Source organism: Oncorhynchus kisutch, linkage group LG15, assembly GCF_002021735.2.
Source record: "Oncorhynchus kisutch isolate 150728-3 linkage group LG15, Okis_V2, whole genome shotgun sequence".
Taxonomy (NCBI): domain Eukaryota; kingdom Metazoa; phylum Chordata; class Actinopteri; order Salmoniformes; family Salmonidae; genus Oncorhynchus; species Oncorhynchus kisutch.
The window spans coordinates 77,996,143-78,018,055 of NC_034188.2; the positions used below are offsets into that span (position 1 = coordinate 77,996,143).

Below are 21,913 nucleotides of genomic sequence, written 5' to 3' on the forward strand. Positions count from 1 at the left end.
TCATAATAAAAGTGAGGCTCTGTTCTCCACATGCCAGTCATACCTGTTTTTAGATCACCTACAGTGCAGAGCGTAGGCACACATGGAGTGTTGACCACAGTAAATTAGATTTAGTGAGATGTTACATGGTGTGTCATAAATTGAATACATGTGTAGCAGTGTGTTTGACTGAAGTCAGCCAGTGAAAGGCAGCAGGTTTGGGGCTGTTTCGCAAAGCTGTGTGGGACTACCCCCTTCAACTCCTCCCTATGTACACACACCCCCAACGTACACACACACACACACACACACACACACCTAAACACCTACACACACACCTAAGTCTAATGAAGGTATCTGTTACAGACCTGGGGGTGGGGGTCCGGAGTCTTCCAGCTTGTGGGCTGAGGTGTGTAACCCTTAAACCCTTAAGCCCCCTTGGAACAGGCAGATCAGTGGTTCCCCCTTCTATTGTGTGCTGCTACTCTGACTGGCATGGCTGTCAGAGAAGGGCTGGGGGCCTGACAAGGACCTGAGAGGGGCCGGCTGCCTCACCCAGTGCCCGAGAACAAAGCACCCCCCTGGCCTGTAATCAAAGCCCTGGGAAATAACAGCCATCACGCTCACCTGGTCCTGGACACGAAACACAACTTTTAGAGAGGGAGAGAGAGAGAGTGTGTGTGTGTGTGTGTGTGTGCGCGCGCACGCGCATTCTTTTGTTCTTCTTGTCTGGAACCCTCCACTATTACAGTACTGGAGATTGTTGTGCTGGAGGTCATTTGTAGCTGCAGTAATGCTTCCAATCGACCCTGCCTCAGGTTTTCTCTTAGGGGCCTTGTAGGTTTGGGGAAGTGATTTTCGGCCAGGCTAGCCCTGTGAAGGAACAGACATTCTGATAAAGCCATACAAACCACAGGTGGAATGAGAATAGCATAGAATGGTTGGACAGGTACTGCAGTCAGTGGTGGAGAAAGTAGCGATTTGTAATACTCCATTAAAAGTAAGGAAACCTTAATAGAAAATGGCTCAAGTAAAAGTGAAAGTCACCCAGTAAATTATTCCTTGAGTAAAAGTATAAAAGCATTTGGTTTTAAATATACTTAAGTATCAAAACTAAATGTAATTTCTAAAATATACTTAAGTATCAAAAGAAAAAGTATGAACAATTTTCAATTTCTTATATTAAACAAACCAGACGACACAATTTTTGTGTTTTTGATTGATCTACTTATAGCCAGGGGCACACTCCAACACTCAGACATTTACAAACGAAGCATCTGTATGTAGTGAGTCTGCTAGAACAGAGTACTTTTGGGTCTCAGGGAAAATGTATGGAGCAAAAAGTATATTATTTTATTTAGGAATGTAGTGAACTAAAAGTAAAACTAAATAGCAAAGTAAAGTACAGCCACTTCTTAAGTAGTACTTTAAAGTATTTTTACTTAAGTACTTTACACCGCTGGCTGCAGTTAGTACAGTATTACAGTACTTTGGTTTTCTATCACTTGGACCACAGGACATACATGGCTCGCTAAGATTAATTTGTGAGTTTATACTCCCAACAAACATGACAGATGAAGTTTTATTGAACTCTGCCGTTGGTCATGGTTGTGGAAAAACTCATAACTCCATGGGTGAGGAAATACAATGCTTTTAAACTGAGAGAATGATTTGCAATGCTAGAAGTGGTGTTTTGTGTCCCCTCTGACACCCCAATGCCCTCTGTCTCTGGTTGATTACAGTATGTCCCCTCTGACACCCCAGTGCCCTCTATCTCTGGTTGATTACAGTATGTCCCCTCTGACACCCCAGTGCCCTCTGTCTCTGGTTGATTACAGTATGTCCCCTCTGACACCCCAGTGCCCTCTGTCTCTGGTTGATTACAGTATGTCCCCTCTGACACCCCAGTGCCCTCTGTCTCTGGTTGATTACAGTATGTCTCCTCTGACACCCCAGTGCCCTCTGTCTCTGGTTGATTACAGTATGTCCCCTCTGACACCCCAGTGCCTTCTGTCTCTGGTTGATTACAGTATGTCCCCTCTGACACCCCAGTGCCCTTTGTCTCTGGTTGATTACAGTATGTCCCCTCTGACACCCCAGTGCCCTCTGTCTCTGGTTGATTACAGTATGTCCCCTCTGACACCCCAGTGCCCTCTGTCTCTGGTTGATTACAGTATGTCCCCTCTGACACCCCAGTGCCCACTGTCTCTGGTTGATTACAGTATGTCTCCTCTGACACCCCAGTGCCCTCTGTCTCTGGTTGATTACACTATGTCCCCTCTGACACCCCAGTGTCCTCTGTCTCTGGTTGATTACAGTATGTCTCCTCTGCCCTCTCAAGGTCTAACCTCTCATCTCTCTCTTTTCTCTCATTCGTCAGATCCGGGGAGGAAAGCTGATGATAACCAATGCCAGAAAAAGCGATGCTGGGAAGTATGTGTGTGTCGGGACCAACATGGTGGGAGAGAGGGAGAGTGAGATTGCTGAGCTGACTGTGCTCGGTAAGTAACCTTCCTCATACACACACACCCACCCTGTTTATTTACCCCCCCCCCCCCCCCCCCACACACACTCTCATTATCTTTCTCTCTCTCTCTCTCTCTCTCTCTCTCTCTCTCTCTCTCTCGCTCTCTCTCTCTCGACAGTACACCGTAGTTAGCCACAGTGTACTGTTGATTTAGGGCCAGATAGCACTGCATTTTGTTTTGTGCTTGTGTTTCCCAATAAGCAATGTAGTTTTGTTTTGACTGTGTTGTAATTTGTTTTATTCTGATTGATTGGATGTTCAGGTCCTGAGGCTTCAGTGTGCTAGTAGAACAGGTTTATAAACTCAGCACCACGACCAGCTTCTCTTTTTTGAGTTTTTATTAATAGTGGATATTGGCCTAATTCTGCCCTGCATACATTGTTTGTAGTTTTCCTCTGGACATGTAGGAGAATCTTACAGAACTCTGCATGCAGGGTTTCAATGGGGTGTTTGTCCCATTTGGTGAAATCATGTTTTGCAAGTGGACACCACACCTCGCTGCCATAAAGTGCAATTGGTTCAATGACACATTCGATTAGTTTTAGCCAAATTTTAATAGGTATTTCAATTTGAATTTGTTTTTTAATGGTGTAGAACGCCCTGCGTGCTTTCTCTCTCAGTTCAGTCACTGCATCATTAAGGTGTCCAGTTGAGCTTGTTTTTAAACCTAGGTAATTGTAGTGTGTGCAGTACTCTATATATTTTCTACGAATTGAGAACTTTGGTCTAATTCTCTGAGATTTGGATCTTCTCTGGAAAAATCATTATTTTAGTATTTTTGGGGTTTACTGCCAGGACCCAGGTCTGGCAGTATTGCTCTAACAGGTCCAGGCTCTGCTGTAGGTCGTGTGCTGTGGATGACAGCAGGCATAGGTCATCTTTGAAGAGCAGGCATTTAACCTCTGAATTGTGGAGACTAACACTAGGAGTCTCTCGCTCTGTCTCTCCCTCTCTCTCTTACACACACACACTCACCATCTCTCTTTCTCTCTCTATTTCTCTATTTCTCTCTCTATTTCTCTCTCTCTTTCCCACACACACACTCACTCACTCACCATCTCTCTTTCTCTCTCTCTCTATTTCTCTCTCTCTATTTCTCTCTTTCTCACACACACTCACTCACCATCTCTCTTTCTCTTTCTCTTTCTCTTTCTCTTTCTCTTTCTCTTTCTCTTTCTCTTTCTCTTTCTCTTCCTCTCACACACACTCACTCACCATCTCTCTTTCTCTCTCTCTCTTTCTCTCTCTCTTTCTCTCTCTTTCTCACACACACACACACACACACACACACACACACACACACACACACACACACACACACACACACACACACACACACACACACACACACACACACACACACACACACACACACACACACACACACACACACTCACTCACCATCTCTCTTTCTCTCTCTCTCTTTCTCTCTCTCTTTCTCTCTCTTTCTCACACACACACACACACACTCACTCACCATCTCTCTTTCTCTCTCTCTCTCTCTCTCTCTCTCTCTCTTTCTCTCTCTCTCTTTCTCTCTCTCTCTTTCTCACACACACACATTCTCTCTCTCTCTGTCTCACTGTTTGTTTGTGTACAGCAGTGAAGAGGGTCCAGATGTTTCTGTTTGTGTGTGTCTCCAAGGAGACTAAACGGTGTCATTGACCCCTTCAAGAGGAGTGTGACCTGGCCTTCACTCTACCAGTTAACCATGAACTCCCCCAGGAACCCCCCCCCCCCTCTACTGACCCCCTTTTCTCCCCGCTGGACCCCTTCCCCTACTGACCCACCTCAGCACCTCTCTTCTGGCCAGCTGTGCCCCATTCCACCATGACTGGCCTTTGAACCCACAGCTCTCCGGTGCCTCAGTTTATAGTGTCAGTATAGACCTCTGTATTGACCTCAGTGGGCTGAACTTCTGACTGTCCTCTCCACTTCCTCTACTTCCTATCCCACTAGACCTCTCATCATTCCCTCCGACAGGGCCCACGTATTCTTCTGTCCAACGTAAGATATATCATTATATATGGAAATCATACTGAGAGGGCTTCAAAGAGCTCAGCTCATTGCTATGGCTTTGCCTGTTTGAGTAAACATCACAACAGAAAAACTCACGACAGCCCCAGGCACTTACCGAGCACGTTTTCAAGCCAAGTCTGAAGAGGATGTGAGGAAGGAGGGAATGTGCAGAGGGAGGGGAGAGAGCAGAGAGGGGAGAAAGTAGAGAGAGGGGAGGTAAGAGAGCAGAGAGGAGGGAGGTCAAACTATTGAACTGCAATTGTTGAGCTGTGGGAAATATTAAAAAACAAATGTTGGAGGAGAGGGATATTAAAGGTATTAGGAAATCTGCTAAGTGTTCCGTATGGAGATGTGCGTTGTTGTGTGTTTCTACTGAGGGGATAGGGTCCGCAGAGGGAGTTGAGCTGAGCTGGACCTGAGGGACCAGGGTTGCTAGATGGCTATCTGTTTTCATTTCACAAGCTTTTTCCAAAATGTATTTTTATTTCAATCCCTGCTGGAAGGCTAGGGGGGATGGAGTGCAACAGCAAGCTTTTACAGAACCTCTCAGATCATCAGGATAAAGAGCAACGAGGGTAGATGTGATTACTTAAACACACTGCTAATGTTAGCACTGAGACTGCTGCTACAGACTGATCGGCAAGATGATTCAATTCCCATACAGTGCTAAAGATACAGTATAGTCACACACTACGATACTATATTATGCTATGCTATACTATTCAATTATATAATATGCTATACTATACTATACTATGCTATGCTGTACTATGCTATACTATTCAATGATATAATATGCTATGCTATGCTATACTATACTATACTATACTATACTATGCTTTACTATACTATGCTATACTATGCTATGTTATACTATGCTATAATATACTATTCAATGATATAATATGCTATGCTATACTATACTATGCTATGCTGTACTCTGCTATACTATTCAATGATATAATATGCTATACTATACTATACTATGCTGCACTGTGCTATACTATGCCATGCTATACTATGCTATACTATACTATTCAATGATATAATATACTATACTATACTATACTATGCTGTACTATGCTATACTATGCCATGCTATACTATGCTATACTATACTATTCAATGATATAATATGCTATGCTATACTATACTATGATGTACTGTGCTATACTATGCCATGATATACTATGCTATACTATACTATTCAATGATATACTATGCTATGCTATACTATACTATGCTTTATTATGCTATACTATACAATGTTATACTATGCTATGCTGTACTATGCTATACTATGCCATGCTATACTATGCAATGTTATACTATGATATGCTGTACTATTCAAAGATATAATATTCTATGCTATACTATACTATACTATGCTTTACTATGCTATACTATACTATTCAATTATATAATATGCTATGCTATACTATACTATGCTTTACTATGCTATACTATACAATGTTATACTATGCTATGCTGTACTATGCTATACTATGCCATGCTATACTATGCTATGCTATGTTACACTATACTATACTATACTGAGTATACAATACATTAAGAATACCTGCTCTTTCCATGACAGACTGATCAGGTGAATCCAGGTGAAACTATGATCCCTTATTGGTGTCACTTGTTAAATCCACTTGAATCAGTGTAGATGAAGGGGAGGAGACGGGTTAAAGAAGGATTTTTAGATAACTGAGACATGGATTGTGTATGTGTGCCATTCAGAGGGTGAATGGGCAAGACAAAAAATGTAAGTGCCTTTGAACCTTAAATGCATATGAATTTAACCTTTAATTGAGTTAAAATTGTTCAAAAGAAAAATAATTGTAATCAAGAATTTTTTTTTTTTTCAAAAACATGTTTCACAATGATGGGCAACCTTTCATTTAGAACTTTGTGCACCCTCCCTTTGCCTAGATAACAGCTCTGAGTCGTCTCCTATAATGTTTGATGAGGTGGGAGAGCACATCCTCCATTTGCCAAGATAACAGCTCTGAGTCGTCTCCTATAATGTTTGATGAGGTGGGAGAGCACATCCTCCCTTTTCCTAGATAACAGCTCTGAGTCGTCTCCTATAATGTTTGATGAGGTGGGAGAGCACATCCTCCCTTTGCCTAGATAACAGCTCTGAGTCGTCTCCTATAATGTTTGATGAGGTGGGAGAGCACATCCTCCATTTGCCAAGATAACAGCTCTGAGTCGTCTCCTATAATGTTTGATGAGGTGGGAGAGCACATCCTCCCTTTTCCTAGATAACAGCTCTGAGTCGTCTCCTATAATGTTTGATGAGGTGGGAGAGCACATCCTCCCTTTTCCTAGATAACAGCTCTGAGTCGTCTCCTATAATGTTTGATGAGGTGGGAGAGCACATCCTCCCTTTTCCTAGATAACAGCTCTGAGTCGTCTCCTATAATGTTTGATGAGGTGGGAGAGCACATCCTCCCTTTGCCTAGATAACAGCTCTGAGTCGTCTCCTATAATGTTTGATGAGGTGGGAGAGCACATCCTCCCTTTGCCAAGATAACAGCTCTGAGTCGTCTCCTATAATGTTTGATGAGGTGGGAGAGCACATCCTCCCTTTGCCAAGATAACAGCTCTGAGTCGTCTCCTATAATGTTTGATGAGGTGGGAGAGCACATCCTCCCTTTGCCAAGATAACAGCTCTGAGTCGTCTCCTATAATGTTTGATGAGGTGGGAGAGCACATCCTCCCTTTTCCTAGATAACAGCTCTGAGTCTTCTCCTATAATGTTTGATGAGGTGGGAGAGCACATCCTCCCTTTGCCAAGATAACAGCTCTGAGTCGTCTCCTATAATGTTTGATGAGGTGGGAGAGCACATCCTCCCTTTGCCAAGATAACAGCTCTGAGTCGTCTCCTATAATGTTTGATGAGGTGGGAGAGCACATCCTCCATTTGCCTAGATAACAGCTCTGAGTCGTCTCCTATAATGTTTGATGAGGTGGGAGAGCACATCCTCCCTTTTCCTAGATAACAGCTCTGAGTCTTCTCCTATAATGTTTGATGAGGTGGGAGAGCACATCCTCCCTTTGCCAAGATAACAGCTCTGAGTCGTCTCCTATAATGTTTGATGAGGTGGGAGAGCACATCCTCCCTTTGCCAAGATAACAGCTCTGAGTCGTCTCCTATAATGTTTGATGAGGTGGGAGAGCACATCCTCCATTTGCCTAGATAACAGCTCTGAGTCGTCTCCTATAATGTTTGATGAGGTGGGAGAATACAGGAAGGGAGTTGAGATCATTCCTCCATACATAAACTCTCCAGAATTCACCCCATAGCTTTTCAATCGGGTTTTGGGGACTGGAATGGCAAAAGCTTGATTACATAGTCAATGAAAAAATGTTTTGTGTGGATTTAGGAGTGTGCTTTGAATCATTGTCCTGCCAGATGATCCAACAACGACCCAGTTTTTGCCTAAAATCTCCTGGTTATTGATGAAGTCCATGATGCCATGTATCCTAACAATGTTCCCAGGGCCTTTGGAAGTTAAACAGCACCACAACATCACAGATCCACCACCATACTTCACAGAACCACCGCCGTACTTCACAGATCCACCACCATACTTCACAGATCCACCACCATACTTCACAGGTCCACCACCATACTTCACAGGTCCACCACCATACTTGACAAATCCACCACCATACTTCACAGGTCCACCACCATACGTCACAGGTCCACCACCATACTTCACAGATCCACCACCATACTTCACAGGTCTACCACCATACTTCACAGGTCCACCACCATACTTCACAGGTCCACCACCATACTTCACAGATCCACCACCATACTTCACAGGTCTACCACCATACTTCACAGGTCCACCACCATACTTCACAGGTCCACCACCATACTTCACAGGTCCACCACCATACTTCACAGATCCACCACCATACTTCACAGGTCCACCACCATACTTCACAGGTCCACCACCATACTTGACAAATCCACCACCATACTTCACAGGTCCACCACCATACTTCACAGATCCACCACCATACTTCACAGGTCCACCACCATACTTCACAGGTCCACCACCATACTTCACAGGTCCACCACCATACGTCACAGGTCCACCACCATACTTCACAGGTCCACCACCATACTTCACAGGTCCACCACCATACGTCACAGGTCCACCACCATACTTCACAGATCCACCACCATACTTCACAGGTCTACCACCATACTTCACAGGTCCACCACCATACTTCACAGGTCCACCACCATACTTCACAGATCCACCACCATACTTCACAGGTCCACCACCATACTTCACAGGTACACCACCATACTTCACAGGTTAACCACCATACTTCACAGGTCCACCACCATACTTCACAGGTCCACTACCATACTTCACAGGTCCACCACCATACTTCACAGGTCCACCACCATACTTCACAGATCCACCACCATACTTCACAGGTCCACCACCATACTTCACAGGTCCACCACCATACTTGACAAATCCACCACCATACTTCACAGGTCCACCACCATACTTCACAGATCCACCACCATACTTCACAGGTCCACCACCATACTTCACAGGTCCACCACCATACTTCACAGGTCCACCACCAGTAGGGATTATTTTATTTTCTGCATGACCATGGCTCTTCTGCATGACCATGACTCTTCTGCATGACCATGGCTCTTCTGCATGACCATGGCTCTTCTGCATGACCATGGCTCTTCTGCATGACCATGACCATGACTCTTCTGCATGACCATGACCATGACTCTTCTGCATGACCATGGCTCTTCTGCATGACCATGACTCTTCTGCATGACCATGACTCTTCTGCATGACCATGGCTCTTCTGCATGACCATGGCTCTTCTGCATGACCATGGCTCTTCTGCATGACCATGACCATGACTCTTCTGCATGACCATGAGCATGACTCTTCTGCATGACCATGGCTCTTCTGCATGACCATGACTCTTCTGCATGACCATGACCATGACTCTTCTGCATGACCATGGCTCTTCTGCATGACCATGACTCTTCTGCATGACCATGACCATGGCTCTTCTGCATGACCATGACCATGACTCTTCTGCATGACCATGACTCTTCTGCATAACCATGACTCTTCTGCACGACCTTGGCTCTTTTGCATGACCATGACCATGGCTTTTTACACCAACCTCTGGTGTTTGTTTCTAAAAAGCTCTATTTTAGTCTCATCAGACCATAGATCCTGGTTCCAATGAAAGGTCCAATGACATGTATCAAACTCCACATGTTCACATTTGTGGTTTGGGGACAGCAGTGGCTTTTTTCTGGCAACCCTTACAAATAAATTGTTGGCATGAAGGTGCCGTCTAATTGTAGTTTTGGAGAATTGGTGACCCCAAGATGTAAACCATTTCTGCAATTCTCCAACTGTGATCCTTGGATATTTGTTTGCCACTTGAAACATCCTTCTCACTGTGTGTGGAGGCAAAATACACTTGTGTCTCTTCCAGGCAGGTTCGTCACAGCTCCAGTTGTTGAACATGTCATAGTTATTGCCCTAATAGTGGAGATGTGTTTTTTCAGCCGTGTAGATATCTCTCTTTTTATAGCAATTTCCTGGTTTGTGAAGGTCAATATCATTTTGTCTCATTTCGTAGTTTTTTAAGAGTTCACAGAAATCTTAATCGGAATACACATCAATTCGATTGTTTTGTTCATCAGAATTTCTAGGGGTGCCAGTAATTGTGGCACGCATGTTTCTGAAGAAATAAAAACATTTCTTGTTGATATTATTTTTTTCTTTGAACAATTTTAACTCAATTAAAGGTTCGATGCATATGATATTTTGAATGTAAGGTCAAGCTGATAAACAACTGACAACTGTATATTATACCATACTATGCTATACTATCCTGTATAACTGCAGATACAGTGTACTGACATATTGTAGACCAAGTACTGAATAGTCCCGTGCTATGTCATCTCTCTCTGCAGAGCGACCCAGCTTTGTGAAGCGTCCCGGCAGCCAGGTGGTGCTGGTGGACCAGAGCGTGGAGTTCAGGTGTGAGGCCCGGGGCGACCCGGTTCCCACCGTCCGCTGGAGGAAAGAGGACGGAGAGCTGCCTAAGGGAAGGTACTGTACTGTATGACTCATCTTCTGGCCACCTTTATTACAGCACAATCCCTATATCGCTCTATTTCATCCCTCACTCCCTTTTGTCTGTCTGATGATCAGCATGTGTGCATTTACAGTAAGGTATGAGTGTGTGTGTGTGTGTGTGTGTGTGTGTGTGTGTGTGTGTGTGTGTGTGTGTGTGTGTGTGTGTGTGTGTGTGTGTGTGTGTGTGTGTGTGTGTGCGCGTTTGACTGACTACCTGTGTGTATTCCAGATATGAGATCCGTGAGGACCACACCCTGAAGATCCGTCGTCTGACCTCTGCAGACATGGGTTCTTACACCTGCGTGTCAGAGAACATGGTGGGCAGGGCAGAGGCGTCGGCCACCCTCACCGTCCACGGTAAGACCACACAACTATGTTACTTACTCTAGTAAAATACTTTACATCAGCATTTCCCAAACTTGGTCCTCGGGACACCAAGGGGGGCACGTTTAGCTTTTTGCCCTAACACTACACAGCTGATTCAAATGATCAAAGCTTGATGATGAATTGTTTATTTGAATCAGCTGTGTAGTGCTAGGGCAAAAACCAAAACGTGCACCCCTTGGGGTCCTGAGGACCGAGTTTGGCTAACTCTGCTGTACATGTTTACCAAGGAGAGGCCAATGCACCAGCTATCTTGAAAATATTGTACATTGTTACGGTACTTAGCCCTGTTGTTGAGCCTCTATTGCTGAAAGGTATATTGATTGTTCCATATGTTTCAGTCTCTCTAGTTGTATTGGTTACGGGGAGTTTTAGCACCTTAGATGTAATTTAGCTCAACCGCACTGCTATTATACACCCAATTCTGGAGCCTGAAAGGTTATTACTTTCACCCGTTCTCTCTCAATTAGCTGATTGATTTCTAATAAAGGTCATCTGAAAATCCATAGATCCTCTTACACTTTACACATGGGAGCTCAATGATAATCAATTCCATTTGCGGCACCCATAGGAGCGAGGACATTCCTTTAGAGGCAGCTCTCGGGTCATGTTTAAGATATGCTGTATCAGTGGTAGGCCTGTGGGAAGCCTCTGTGTGTCTCTCTCCATTGTACATCCTACTAACACAGTGAGAATAGAAAGCAGTTGGTCACAGAGTGTGAACACTCAGAAAGGAGTCATTCAGTAGAACAAGGGGGCCTGGATCCCCCCATCCCTAAACCCTCCTGGGAGGCAAGCAGGGGGAACACTGGGGTCATTTAACAACACGGTAATGGGAATATTGGGGTGCAGGGGAGGAGGAGGAAAGGGGGTAGGGGATAGAAGGTGGTTCAGTGCACAGGGGATGGGGGATGGGGTAAGGAGGGTGGGGAGGTGTATAATTAAGGGGTTGAAGTGACTCAACACTGGAGCAGAACAAGATGGGAATTGAGGCTGGATGAGGTAGATAAGGGGTGGAGGGTGTGTGTGTTGGGGGGAGAGGGGGGGGGGGACAAATGTTTGTATGGTGAGGTCAGATGTATAAAATTGTATTCCCAGCAGTCCTCGAGCGCTATGAAGAGACTGGACATTTGAATTTGACCCTTCTATTCTGTATGACCTCATAAGCAGCATATTATCTCACATGCTATACATGTATTAGAGGAGGCATGCAGGGTGAGGTAAGACCCTGTATTAGAGGAAGCATGCAGGATGAGGCATGCAGGATGAGGTTAGACCCTGTATTAGAGGAAGCATGCAGGATGAGGTTAGACCCTGTATTAGAGGAAGCATGCAGGGTGAGGTAAGAGCCTGTATTAGAGGAAGCATGCAGGATGAGGTTAGACCCTGTATTAGAGGAAGCATGCAGGGTGAGGTAAGAGCCTGTATTAGAGGAAGCATGCAGGATGAGGTAAGAGCCTGTATTAGAGGAAGCATGCAGGGTGAGGTAAGAGCCTGTATTAGAGGAAGCATGCAGGATGAGGTAAGAGCCTGTATTAGAGGAAGCATGCAGGATGAGGTAAGAGCCTGTATTAGAGGAAGCATGCAGGATGAGGTAAGAGCCTGTATTAGAGGAAGCATGCAGGATGAGGTTAGACCCTGTATTAGAGGAAGCATGCAGGATGACGTTAGACCCTGTATTAGACCCTGTATTAGAGGAGGCATGCAGGATGAGGTTAGACCCTGTATTAGAGGAAGCATGCAGGATGAGGTAAAACCCTGTATTAGAGGAAGCATGCAGGATGAGGTTAGACCCTGTATTAGAGGAGGTTAGACCCTGTATTAGAGGAAGCATGCAGGATGAGGCATGCAGGATGAGGTTAGACCCTGTATTAGAGGAGGCATGCAGGATGAGGTTAGACCCTGTATTAGAGGAGGCATGCAGGATGAGGTTAGACCCTGTATTAGAGGAGGCATGCAGGATGAGGTTAGACCCTGTATTAGAGGAAGCATGCAGGATGAGGTTAGACCCTGTATTAGAGGAAGCATGCAGGATGAGGTTAGACACTGTATTAGAGGAGGCATGCAGGATGAGGTTAGACCCTGTATTAGAGGAAGCATGCAGGATGAGGTTAGACCCTGTATTAGAGGAGGCATACAGGATGAGGTACGAGCCTGTATTAGAGGAGGCATGCAGGATGAGGTTAGACACTGTATTAGACCCTGTATTAGAGGAGGCATGCAGGATGAGGTTAGACACTGTTTTAGACCCAGTATTAGAGGAGGCATGCAGGATGAGGTTAGACCCTGTATTAGAGGAAGCATGCAGGGTGAGGTTAGACACTGTATTAGAGGAGGCATGCAGGATGAGGTTAGACCCTGTATTAGAGGAGGCATGCAGGATGAGGTTAGACCCTGTATTAGACTAGGCATGCAGGATGACGTTAGACCCTGTATTAGAGGAGGCATGCAGGATGAGGTTAGACCCTGTATTAGAGGAGGCATCCAGGATGAGGTAAAACCCTGTATTAGAGGAAGCATGCAGGATGATGTTAGACCCTATATTAGAGGAAGCATGCAGGATGAGGTTAGACCCTGTATTAGAGGAAGCATGCAGGATGAGGTTAGACCCTGTATTAGACCCTGTATTAGAGGAGGCATGCAGGATGAGGTTAGACCCTGTATTAGAGGAAGCATGCAGGATGAGGTTAGACCCTGTATTAGAGGAAGCATGCAGGATGAGGTTAGACCCTGTATTAGACCCTGTATTAGAGGAGGCATGCAGGATGAGGTTAGGCCCTGTATTAGAGGAAGCATGCAGGATGAGGTTAGACCCTGTATTAGAGGAAGCATGCAGGATGAGGTTAGACCCTGTATTAGAGGAGGCATGCAGGATGAGGTTAGACCCTGTATTAGAGGAGGCATGCAGGATGAGGTTAGACCCTGTATTAGAGGAGGCATGCAGGATGAGGTTAGACCCTGTATTAGAGGAGGCATGCAGGATGAGGTTAGACCCTGTATTAGAGGAGGCATGCAGGATGAGGTTAGACCCTGTATTAGAGGAGGCATGCAGGATGAGGTTAGACCCTGTATTAGAGGAGGCATGCAAGACGTGGTAAGTTATCTCCCCCAAAAAGTAATGAAATCAACAGATGTGTGACTGTGGTTTGTTTGTGCCGATAGGATCAAAGCCTCCTTTTACCAAGCCCGGTCCTCATTTTACCAAGCCCGGTCCTCATTTTACCAAGCCCTTTCTGACCTCTCGATGAAGTCCTCCAAACAGCCAGTTCTTCCCTACCATATAATACCATCAGGAAATCTCTAGACCGTAGTTATATATACAAATATAAAAAACCTTAGTCGTAGCTCTCCATGCCAAGCTTCATTTAGTGTGGGGTGTGAGTCACAGAGCCTCTGGCACTGATCTCTGATCTCCAGTCAGCCTGACCAGGGACATGGTGAGGCCAGCTCGGATGGCAGAGAGACCAGGGAGGGCCTGGACACTGATGGAGGGAAGGAGAGAGGATAGCTAGTTAAAGACAAGCAGGCCACCGTCCAAGCCAGGAAATTGTATGCTCCTAATTGCAGGACATGGGCAAGCTTAAGGAATGAAAAGCTGGGTAATTGTAGGTCTGAATAGGGCAAGACAGGAGTAGATGGCAAATGAAAGAGAGAGAGAGAAAAAAGAGAAGCAGAACAGTGGCAGATTCCGTCATGTTGTATTTGCAACCGGCCTGATGCTTGTCAGGAGAGCTAGCACATGGAATGACTGATCTGTCATACATGTTATCGATTCTAGAATCATGTGTCCCATCAGATCACTGAGGACCACAAGATGGGGGGAAGAAAAACAAAGGGATAGATTAAGACACAAGTAACATGTTTTTTAACAACAGTCAGGATAGGAAGGTTGCTAATGCATTGCGTAAGATTTCTTAGACAGTTTAATGTAATTTCAGTGGTAGTGAATGGTTGGCTCAGACGGTGTGTTACACTGGAGTAAATCAGATTGTCTGCTTCTATGTGGAATTCATGTAAATGTTCTGATAATTCAATGCTCTGCCAGTAACTCCCAGATGAGGGTACCGAAGGGCCATTTAAACATGGCTTGCATCGAGAAGGAAAGTTCACAGCATCACAGTATTGCGAGCTGTAGCATGAAACATGATTCAATATTTTTGTGATTACAGTATGTTATGTGAACAGTATATTCATTTGAATCGTTTTTGCTTGAATCGAAAGTGTTTAAATAATTTATCACGACTCTAAAGTGAAATGTTAAAAGAGTTTTGTGCTGGTTCGTTTGGCCCATTCATTCCAGAATGGACAGACAGAGGTTTTGTTCTTCACACCTCTCATGGCCAGATCGTCAGTGAACAATGTCAGCATTGTGCCGTGGCGCCCAGAGATATTTATCTTTCTCACTGCTCTGCTCTCATTACTAACTTAATCAGTGAATTATTGTTTTACACACGTGTTTGCCTGTCTGTTACACCTCATATAAACACGGCAAGTCAAATATTCCATTTATTGATGTAAGAAACACATAAATGTCCAGGCCATGGGCTTGGTTAGATTTACTGTTTCATTGTAAAAATCATTTATCTACACCAGATGAGAATGTGTAGCTTTAGTCATTCAGTACTGAGATATCAGATATAGGTTCTGTGGTTGTGTTTGTGTTTTGTTAAGGAAACTACATGGGGATATGGGGATATTCACCATTAGAATGTGAATACTGTATGCTAGTATCACTGGTAAAACAATGCAGAGGACCAGTGGGCTTCTCTTCGCTGGTCATTTTGCCATTAGTTGTGATTTATTTGTGGAAAAGACTTGAATGGAATGGAAGCACCAAAAGTGGCTTTACTAACAACCCATGGAAAGGGACTGGAATAGGAGAAGTGTTGCCTAAACTACCGGAGAGAGTTAGAAAGAGGAACCTACGTCATACACCCACTACAATGTGCACAGCAGAGCCTTCTCCTAATCAGCTGTTCTCATATGAATGAAGTAAGCAGGATGATGATATACTGTAAACCCAGAACAAGCTGTTAGAGACCAGACCACACAGTCAATACTCTCACTGTCTCTCTCTACCAGACCATACAGTCAATACTCTCACTGTCTCTCTCTACCAGACCACACAGTCAATACTCTCACTGTCTCTCTCTACCAGACCACACAGTCAATACTCTCACTGTCTCTCTCTACCAGACCACACAGTCAATACTCTCACTGTCTCTCTCTACCAGACCACACAGTCAATACTCTCACTGTCTCTCTCTACCAGACCACACAGTCAATACTCTCACTGTCTATCTCTACCAGACCACACAGTCAATACTCTCACTGTCTCTCTCTACCAGACCACACAGTCAATACTCTCACTGTCTCTCTCTACCAGACCACACAGTCAATACTCTCACTGTCTCTCTCTACCAGACCACACAGTCAATACTCTCACTGTCTCTCTCTACCAGACCACACAGTCAATACTCTCACTGTCTCTCTCTACCAGACCACACAGTCAATACTCTCACTGTCTCTCTCTACCAGACCACACAGTCAATACTCTCACTGTCTCTCTCTACCAGACCACACAGTCAATACTCTCACTGTCTATCTCTACCAGACCACACAGTCAATACTCTCACTGTCTCTCTCTACCAGACCACACAGTCAATACTCTCACTGTCTCTCTCTACCAGACCACACAGTCAATACTCTCACTGTCTCTCTCTACCAGACCACACAGTCAATACTCTCACTGTCTCTCTCTACCAGACCACACAGTCAATACTCTCACTGTCTCTCTCTACCAGACCACACAGTCAATACTCTCACTGTCTCTCTCTACCAGACCACACAGTCAATACTCTCACTGTCTCTCTCTACCAGGCCACACAGTCAATACTCTCACTGTCTCTCTCTACCAGGCCACACAGTCAATACGCTCACTGTCTCTCTCTACCAGACCACATAGTCAATACTCTCACTGTCTCTCTCTACCAGGCCACACAGTCAATACGCTCACTGTCTCTCTCTACCAGACCACACAGTCAATACTCTCACTGTCTCTCTCTACCAGACCACACAGTCAATACTCTCACTGTCTCTCTCTACCAGGCCACACAATCAATACTCTCACTGTCTCTCTCTACCAGGCCACACATTCAATACTCTCACTGTCTCTCTCTACCAGACCACACAGTCAATACTCTCACTGTCTCTCTCTACCAGACCACACAGTCAATACTCTCACTGTCTCTCTCTACCAGACCACACAGTCAATACTCTCACTGTCTCTCTCTACCAGACCACACAGTCAATACTCTCACTGTCTCTCTCTACCAGACCACACAGTCAATACTCTCACTGTCTCTCTCTACCAGACCACACAGTCAATACTCTCACTGTCTCTCTCTACCAGACCACACAGTCAATACTCTCACTGTCTCTCTCTACCAGACCACACAGTCAGGACTCATTACCTCTCTCTACCAGACCACAGAGTCAATACTCTCACTGTCTCTCTCTACCAGACCACACAGTCAATACTCTCACTGTCTCTCTCTACCAGACCACACAGTCAGGACTCATTACCTCTCTCTACCAGACCACAGAGTCAATACTCTCACTGTCTCTCTCTACCAGACCACACAGTCAGGAATCTTTTTTTATCCTATAAATATCAACATCATATCAATCTTAATCATGTTACAAATGTAACCAAATAGAAGCATTCCTTTCTGTTTTCCATAATAATCACATACAGCCTTGTGATGGTTACAGCATGCCAATGCACATACAGCCTTGTGATGGTTACAGCATGCCAATGCACATACAGCCTTGTGATGGTTACAGCATGCCAATGCACATACAGCCTTGTGATGGTTACAGCATGCCAATGCACATACAGCCTTGTGATGGTTACAGCATGCCAATGCACATACAGCCTTGTGATGGTTACAGCATGCCAATGCACATACAGCCTTGTGATGGTTACAGCATGCCAATGCACATACAGCCTTGTGATGGTTACAGCATGCCAATGCACATACAGCCTGCTTATGGGCTTGTTGTGGAGTATCAGGGCAGGCCTAAGCAGCCAGTGAATGAGAGTTTACAGACCTACACACACGCTAACACACACACAGTCCTCCTAGTGGGAGCTCCTATTAATCAGACTTAGCATGTATTTCTCTCCCAGGGCTAATATGAGCCCTATGAACAGCAGCAGGCCTACTCCAATCCCTATGAACCACTCTACACGGGTTCCTGGCACACAACAGACCCCCCAGTGGGCAGGGGGCTACACTGCTCTCTGGTCCCCTCCCCCCAACTCCCTCTGATCACAACACAGATAGAGCCTGACACACACAAACACACACACGCCCCAGCACTGCATGGCTTCCTATCCCCCACACAGTTGTGACCCAGACAGGCTTAGAGCTGACCTCTCCCCCCTGGTTCCAGGTCCACCACTGTGATCACAGCAGCATGGTAGAGGTAGGGTTACCTCATTAAAGGCTTAGACACATATGAATGGAGGTGAGTGAGGGTGTGTATCTTTATGGGTGTGTTTGCTGAATGTGGTCTTGTGTAGGTGTATGGGTGGGTGTGTGCATGCGAGTGCTTGTGCTCATGTGTGTGTGAGATACAGCGATTCCTCCTTGGTCCGACACACAGATACCCTCTTCCTCTGGAACCTTTTCAAGTAAGGATTATCTGCATTTTACAGCATGTGATAGGTGGGGAAGGATCATTACTCTGATTGACAGCGTTATGTTTCTGTGGGAGCCGTTTGAGGCAGACAGATTAGATAAGGTTTCTGATTGGCTAGGGAAGATTTATGGCCAGAGAGTAACAGTTAACATTCACCTTGTGTTTTTATGGCATAGTTGTCCATATGCAAGGCTATACCCTTAGTGGTTGGAGAGGGGCTGTGCGAAGTTGCTGGCCCTCAGGAGACTCTAAAACCTCATTAGTCAAGAGATAGAGAGGAGAGGAGAGGAGAGGAGAGGAGAGGAGAGGAGAGGAGAGGAGAGGAGAGGAGAGGAGAGGAGAGGAGAGGAGAGGAGAGGAGAGGAGAGGAGAGGAGAGGAGAGGAGAGGAGAGGAGAGGAGAGGTTAATGATGTTTTTGTTTAGTTGTTCATGTTTCTTTTTAATATGTGCTCCTGAGGAGACATGGGTAAACACAGACGCTTTGAACAGCGTCATGCTGAGAGTACTGTTGAAAAGTGTCTGGGTGTAATGATGTACATCATGATGTACTGTTGAAAAGTGTCTGGGTGTAATGATGTACATCATGATGTACTGTTGAAAAGTGTCTGAGTGTAATGATGTACGTCATGATGTACTGTTGAAAAGTGTCTGGGTGTAATGATGTACATCATGTTGTACTGTTGAAAAGTGTCTGGGTGTAATGATGTACGTCATGATGTACTGTTGAAAAGTGTCTGGGTGTAATGATGTACATCATGATGTACTGTTGAAAAGTGTCTGGGTGTAATGATGTACATCATGATGTACTGTTGAAAAGTGTCTGGGTGTAATGATGTACATCATGATGTACTGTTGAAAAGTGTCTGGGTGTAATGATGTACGTCATGATGTACTGTTGAAAAGTACATGGCCAGAGAGGGGGGTACGTCATGATGTACTGTTGAAAAGTGTCTGGGTGTAATGATGTACATCATGATGTACTGTTGAAAAGTGTCTGGGTGTAATGATGTACATCATGATGTACTGTTGAAAAGTGTCTGGGTGTAATGATGTACGTCATGATGTACTGTTGAAAAGTGTCTGGGTGTAATGATGTACATCATGATGTACTGTTGAAAAGTGTCTGGGTGTAATGATGTACGTCATGATGTACTGTTGAAAAGTGTCTGGGTGTAATGATGTACGTCATGATGTACTGTTGAAAAGTGTCTGGGTGTAATGATGTACATCATGATGTACTGTTGAAAAGTGTCTGGGTGTAATGATGTACGTCATGATGTACTGTTGAAAAGTGTCTGGGTGTAATGATGTACGTCATGATGTACTGTTGAAAAGTGTCTGGGTGTAATGATGTACATCATGATGTACTGTTGAAAAGTGTCTGGGTGTAATGATGTACTTCATGATGTACTGTTGAAAAGTGTCTGGGTGTAATGATGTACGTCATGATGTACTTTGAAAAGTGTCTGGGTGTAATGATGTACATCATGATGTACTGTTGAAAAGTGTCTGGGTGTAATGATGTACATCATGATGTACTGTTGAAAAGTGTCTGGGTGTAATGATGTACATCATGATGTACTGTTGAAAAGTGTGTTTGTTGTTGCTATTCATTGGTTGTTTGCATTATTTTGACATAATGTAATGAGTCACCAATGTTCTTCATTTCCCACTGGACTGGTCCCACATGCCATGTCTCAAATTCATTCAGTGACAATGCCATTACTATTTTAACCCATGAAACATCCTATTGTTGCCTTCCTTATCTGTTGTCTTTGTGTCATGTTCATTTATTTCATGGTGTTGTTTATGATTTATTTATTCATCTCTGGCCTTGTGTGTTGTTCTGTCGTCTTTCTGTTTCCTTCCAGTCCTTTCTGGTAAGTTGAAATGTCACCTGTCACCTATTCACCCTGATGCCCTGACAGAGACAGGAAGCTGTCACAGCACCACCCCCCTCCATCCTCCTCCCATCACCCTCCACCCACCAATCAGCACTCATGTTTCACTTGTCAATGGCAACAGTGACAAAAGGACATTAATGGGTAAAAATCTGTTATCCAAGGTAAAAGCAAATCATTTCATGATATTATTTTTCTACACCTTGTTGTGTTACTTTATGCATTACCAAATATCCCATTTTAACTGTGGACAAATTGTGTCTGAATGTGGAGTGACAGGCTGCAGATTTCTTTAATGGATGTATTACGTGGTCCGTATCAGCGTTAAGATGTTTGGAGCGTAGTAATATTCTGTTACGTACCTGCTGTCCTCAGAGATGAAGGTGTAATTCACACGGCCGCTGGCCCTCAGCATTCAGGCTGTGTCCCTCCACACAGGCCTATTAGCACAGCGAGGCCCGATGTCACTGTGTGTGGCGTTGGGAGGCAACACAAGCGCTTCACTCTGAAACAGTTTGTCATTAAGATGGCTGGGCCTGGTCCAGGATGCTCCTACAGATCCCCCATGTCCATGTAAATATTATTGGTCTGTGTCCTTGCCCATGCTAATGTAGAGACCCACATGGGGCCACACTCCTGTTTTCTCTATTCATTAGCTGTTAATATATACACGGCCTGCATTATGGATTGGACTGACTTTCAGTCCACATACGAGCAACCAGAAAAGTCTACTCTAAAAAGAGACAACCTGAATCCTTAACCACAGCTCATTTGAATACAGAGCCCATAACTGTAACATTCAAATTCCTTTGTTTTCCATTCAAATGAGCCAGACCAGGATATTAATTGTAATGTCTGATATCTCTGTCTGATGTATGTGATATGCGATGCTGTGTCAGTATGTTAGCTAACTGTCCCCATGCCTGTCCTCTAGTGCCCCCTGTGTTTGTGGTGCGGCCCAGGAACCAGGTGGTGGCAGTGGGGAGGACCGTCACCTTCCAGTGTGAGGCAACAGGAAACCCTCAACCTGCTATCTTCTGGCAGAGAGAGGGCAGCCAGGTGAGAGGCTCTGGGGGACCTACAGTACACCAGGAACCCAACATGAGCACATGTTGAGGAATGCTTATGGAACAAAAAAGAAAGACAACCAAGTAGTAAATCATAGTCTTCATTTTTTTATTATTTGATATTCCCATATGCTCTTTACACATTTTATGATTGC

The 21,913-nt window shown here is 44.7% G+C and overlaps 1 protein-coding gene across 3 annotated transcripts in view; it reads left to right on the forward strand.

Moving 5' to 3' along the window:
• The window catches only part of robo1 (roundabout, axon guidance receptor, homolog 1 (Drosophila)), a 384,177-nt gene that overhangs the window by 263,519 nt on the left and 98,745 nt on the right, over positions 1-21,913 (forward strand). For 2 of the 3 annotated variants that reach the window (XM_031791145.1, XM_031791147.1), the window contains exons 4-8: positions 2,360-2,480; positions 10,533-10,671; positions 10,928-11,055; positions 20,662-20,670; positions 21,626-21,750. In XM_031791145.1, coding sequence (XP_031647005.1) covers positions 2,360-2,480; positions 10,533-10,671; positions 10,928-11,055; positions 20,662-20,670; positions 21,626-21,750 — 522 coding nt within the window. The remainder of the gene's footprint in view (positions 1-2,359; positions 2,481-10,532; positions 10,672-10,927; positions 11,056-20,661; positions 20,671-21,625; positions 21,751-21,913) is intronic. The other variant, XM_031791146.1, reaches the window with a different exon arrangement.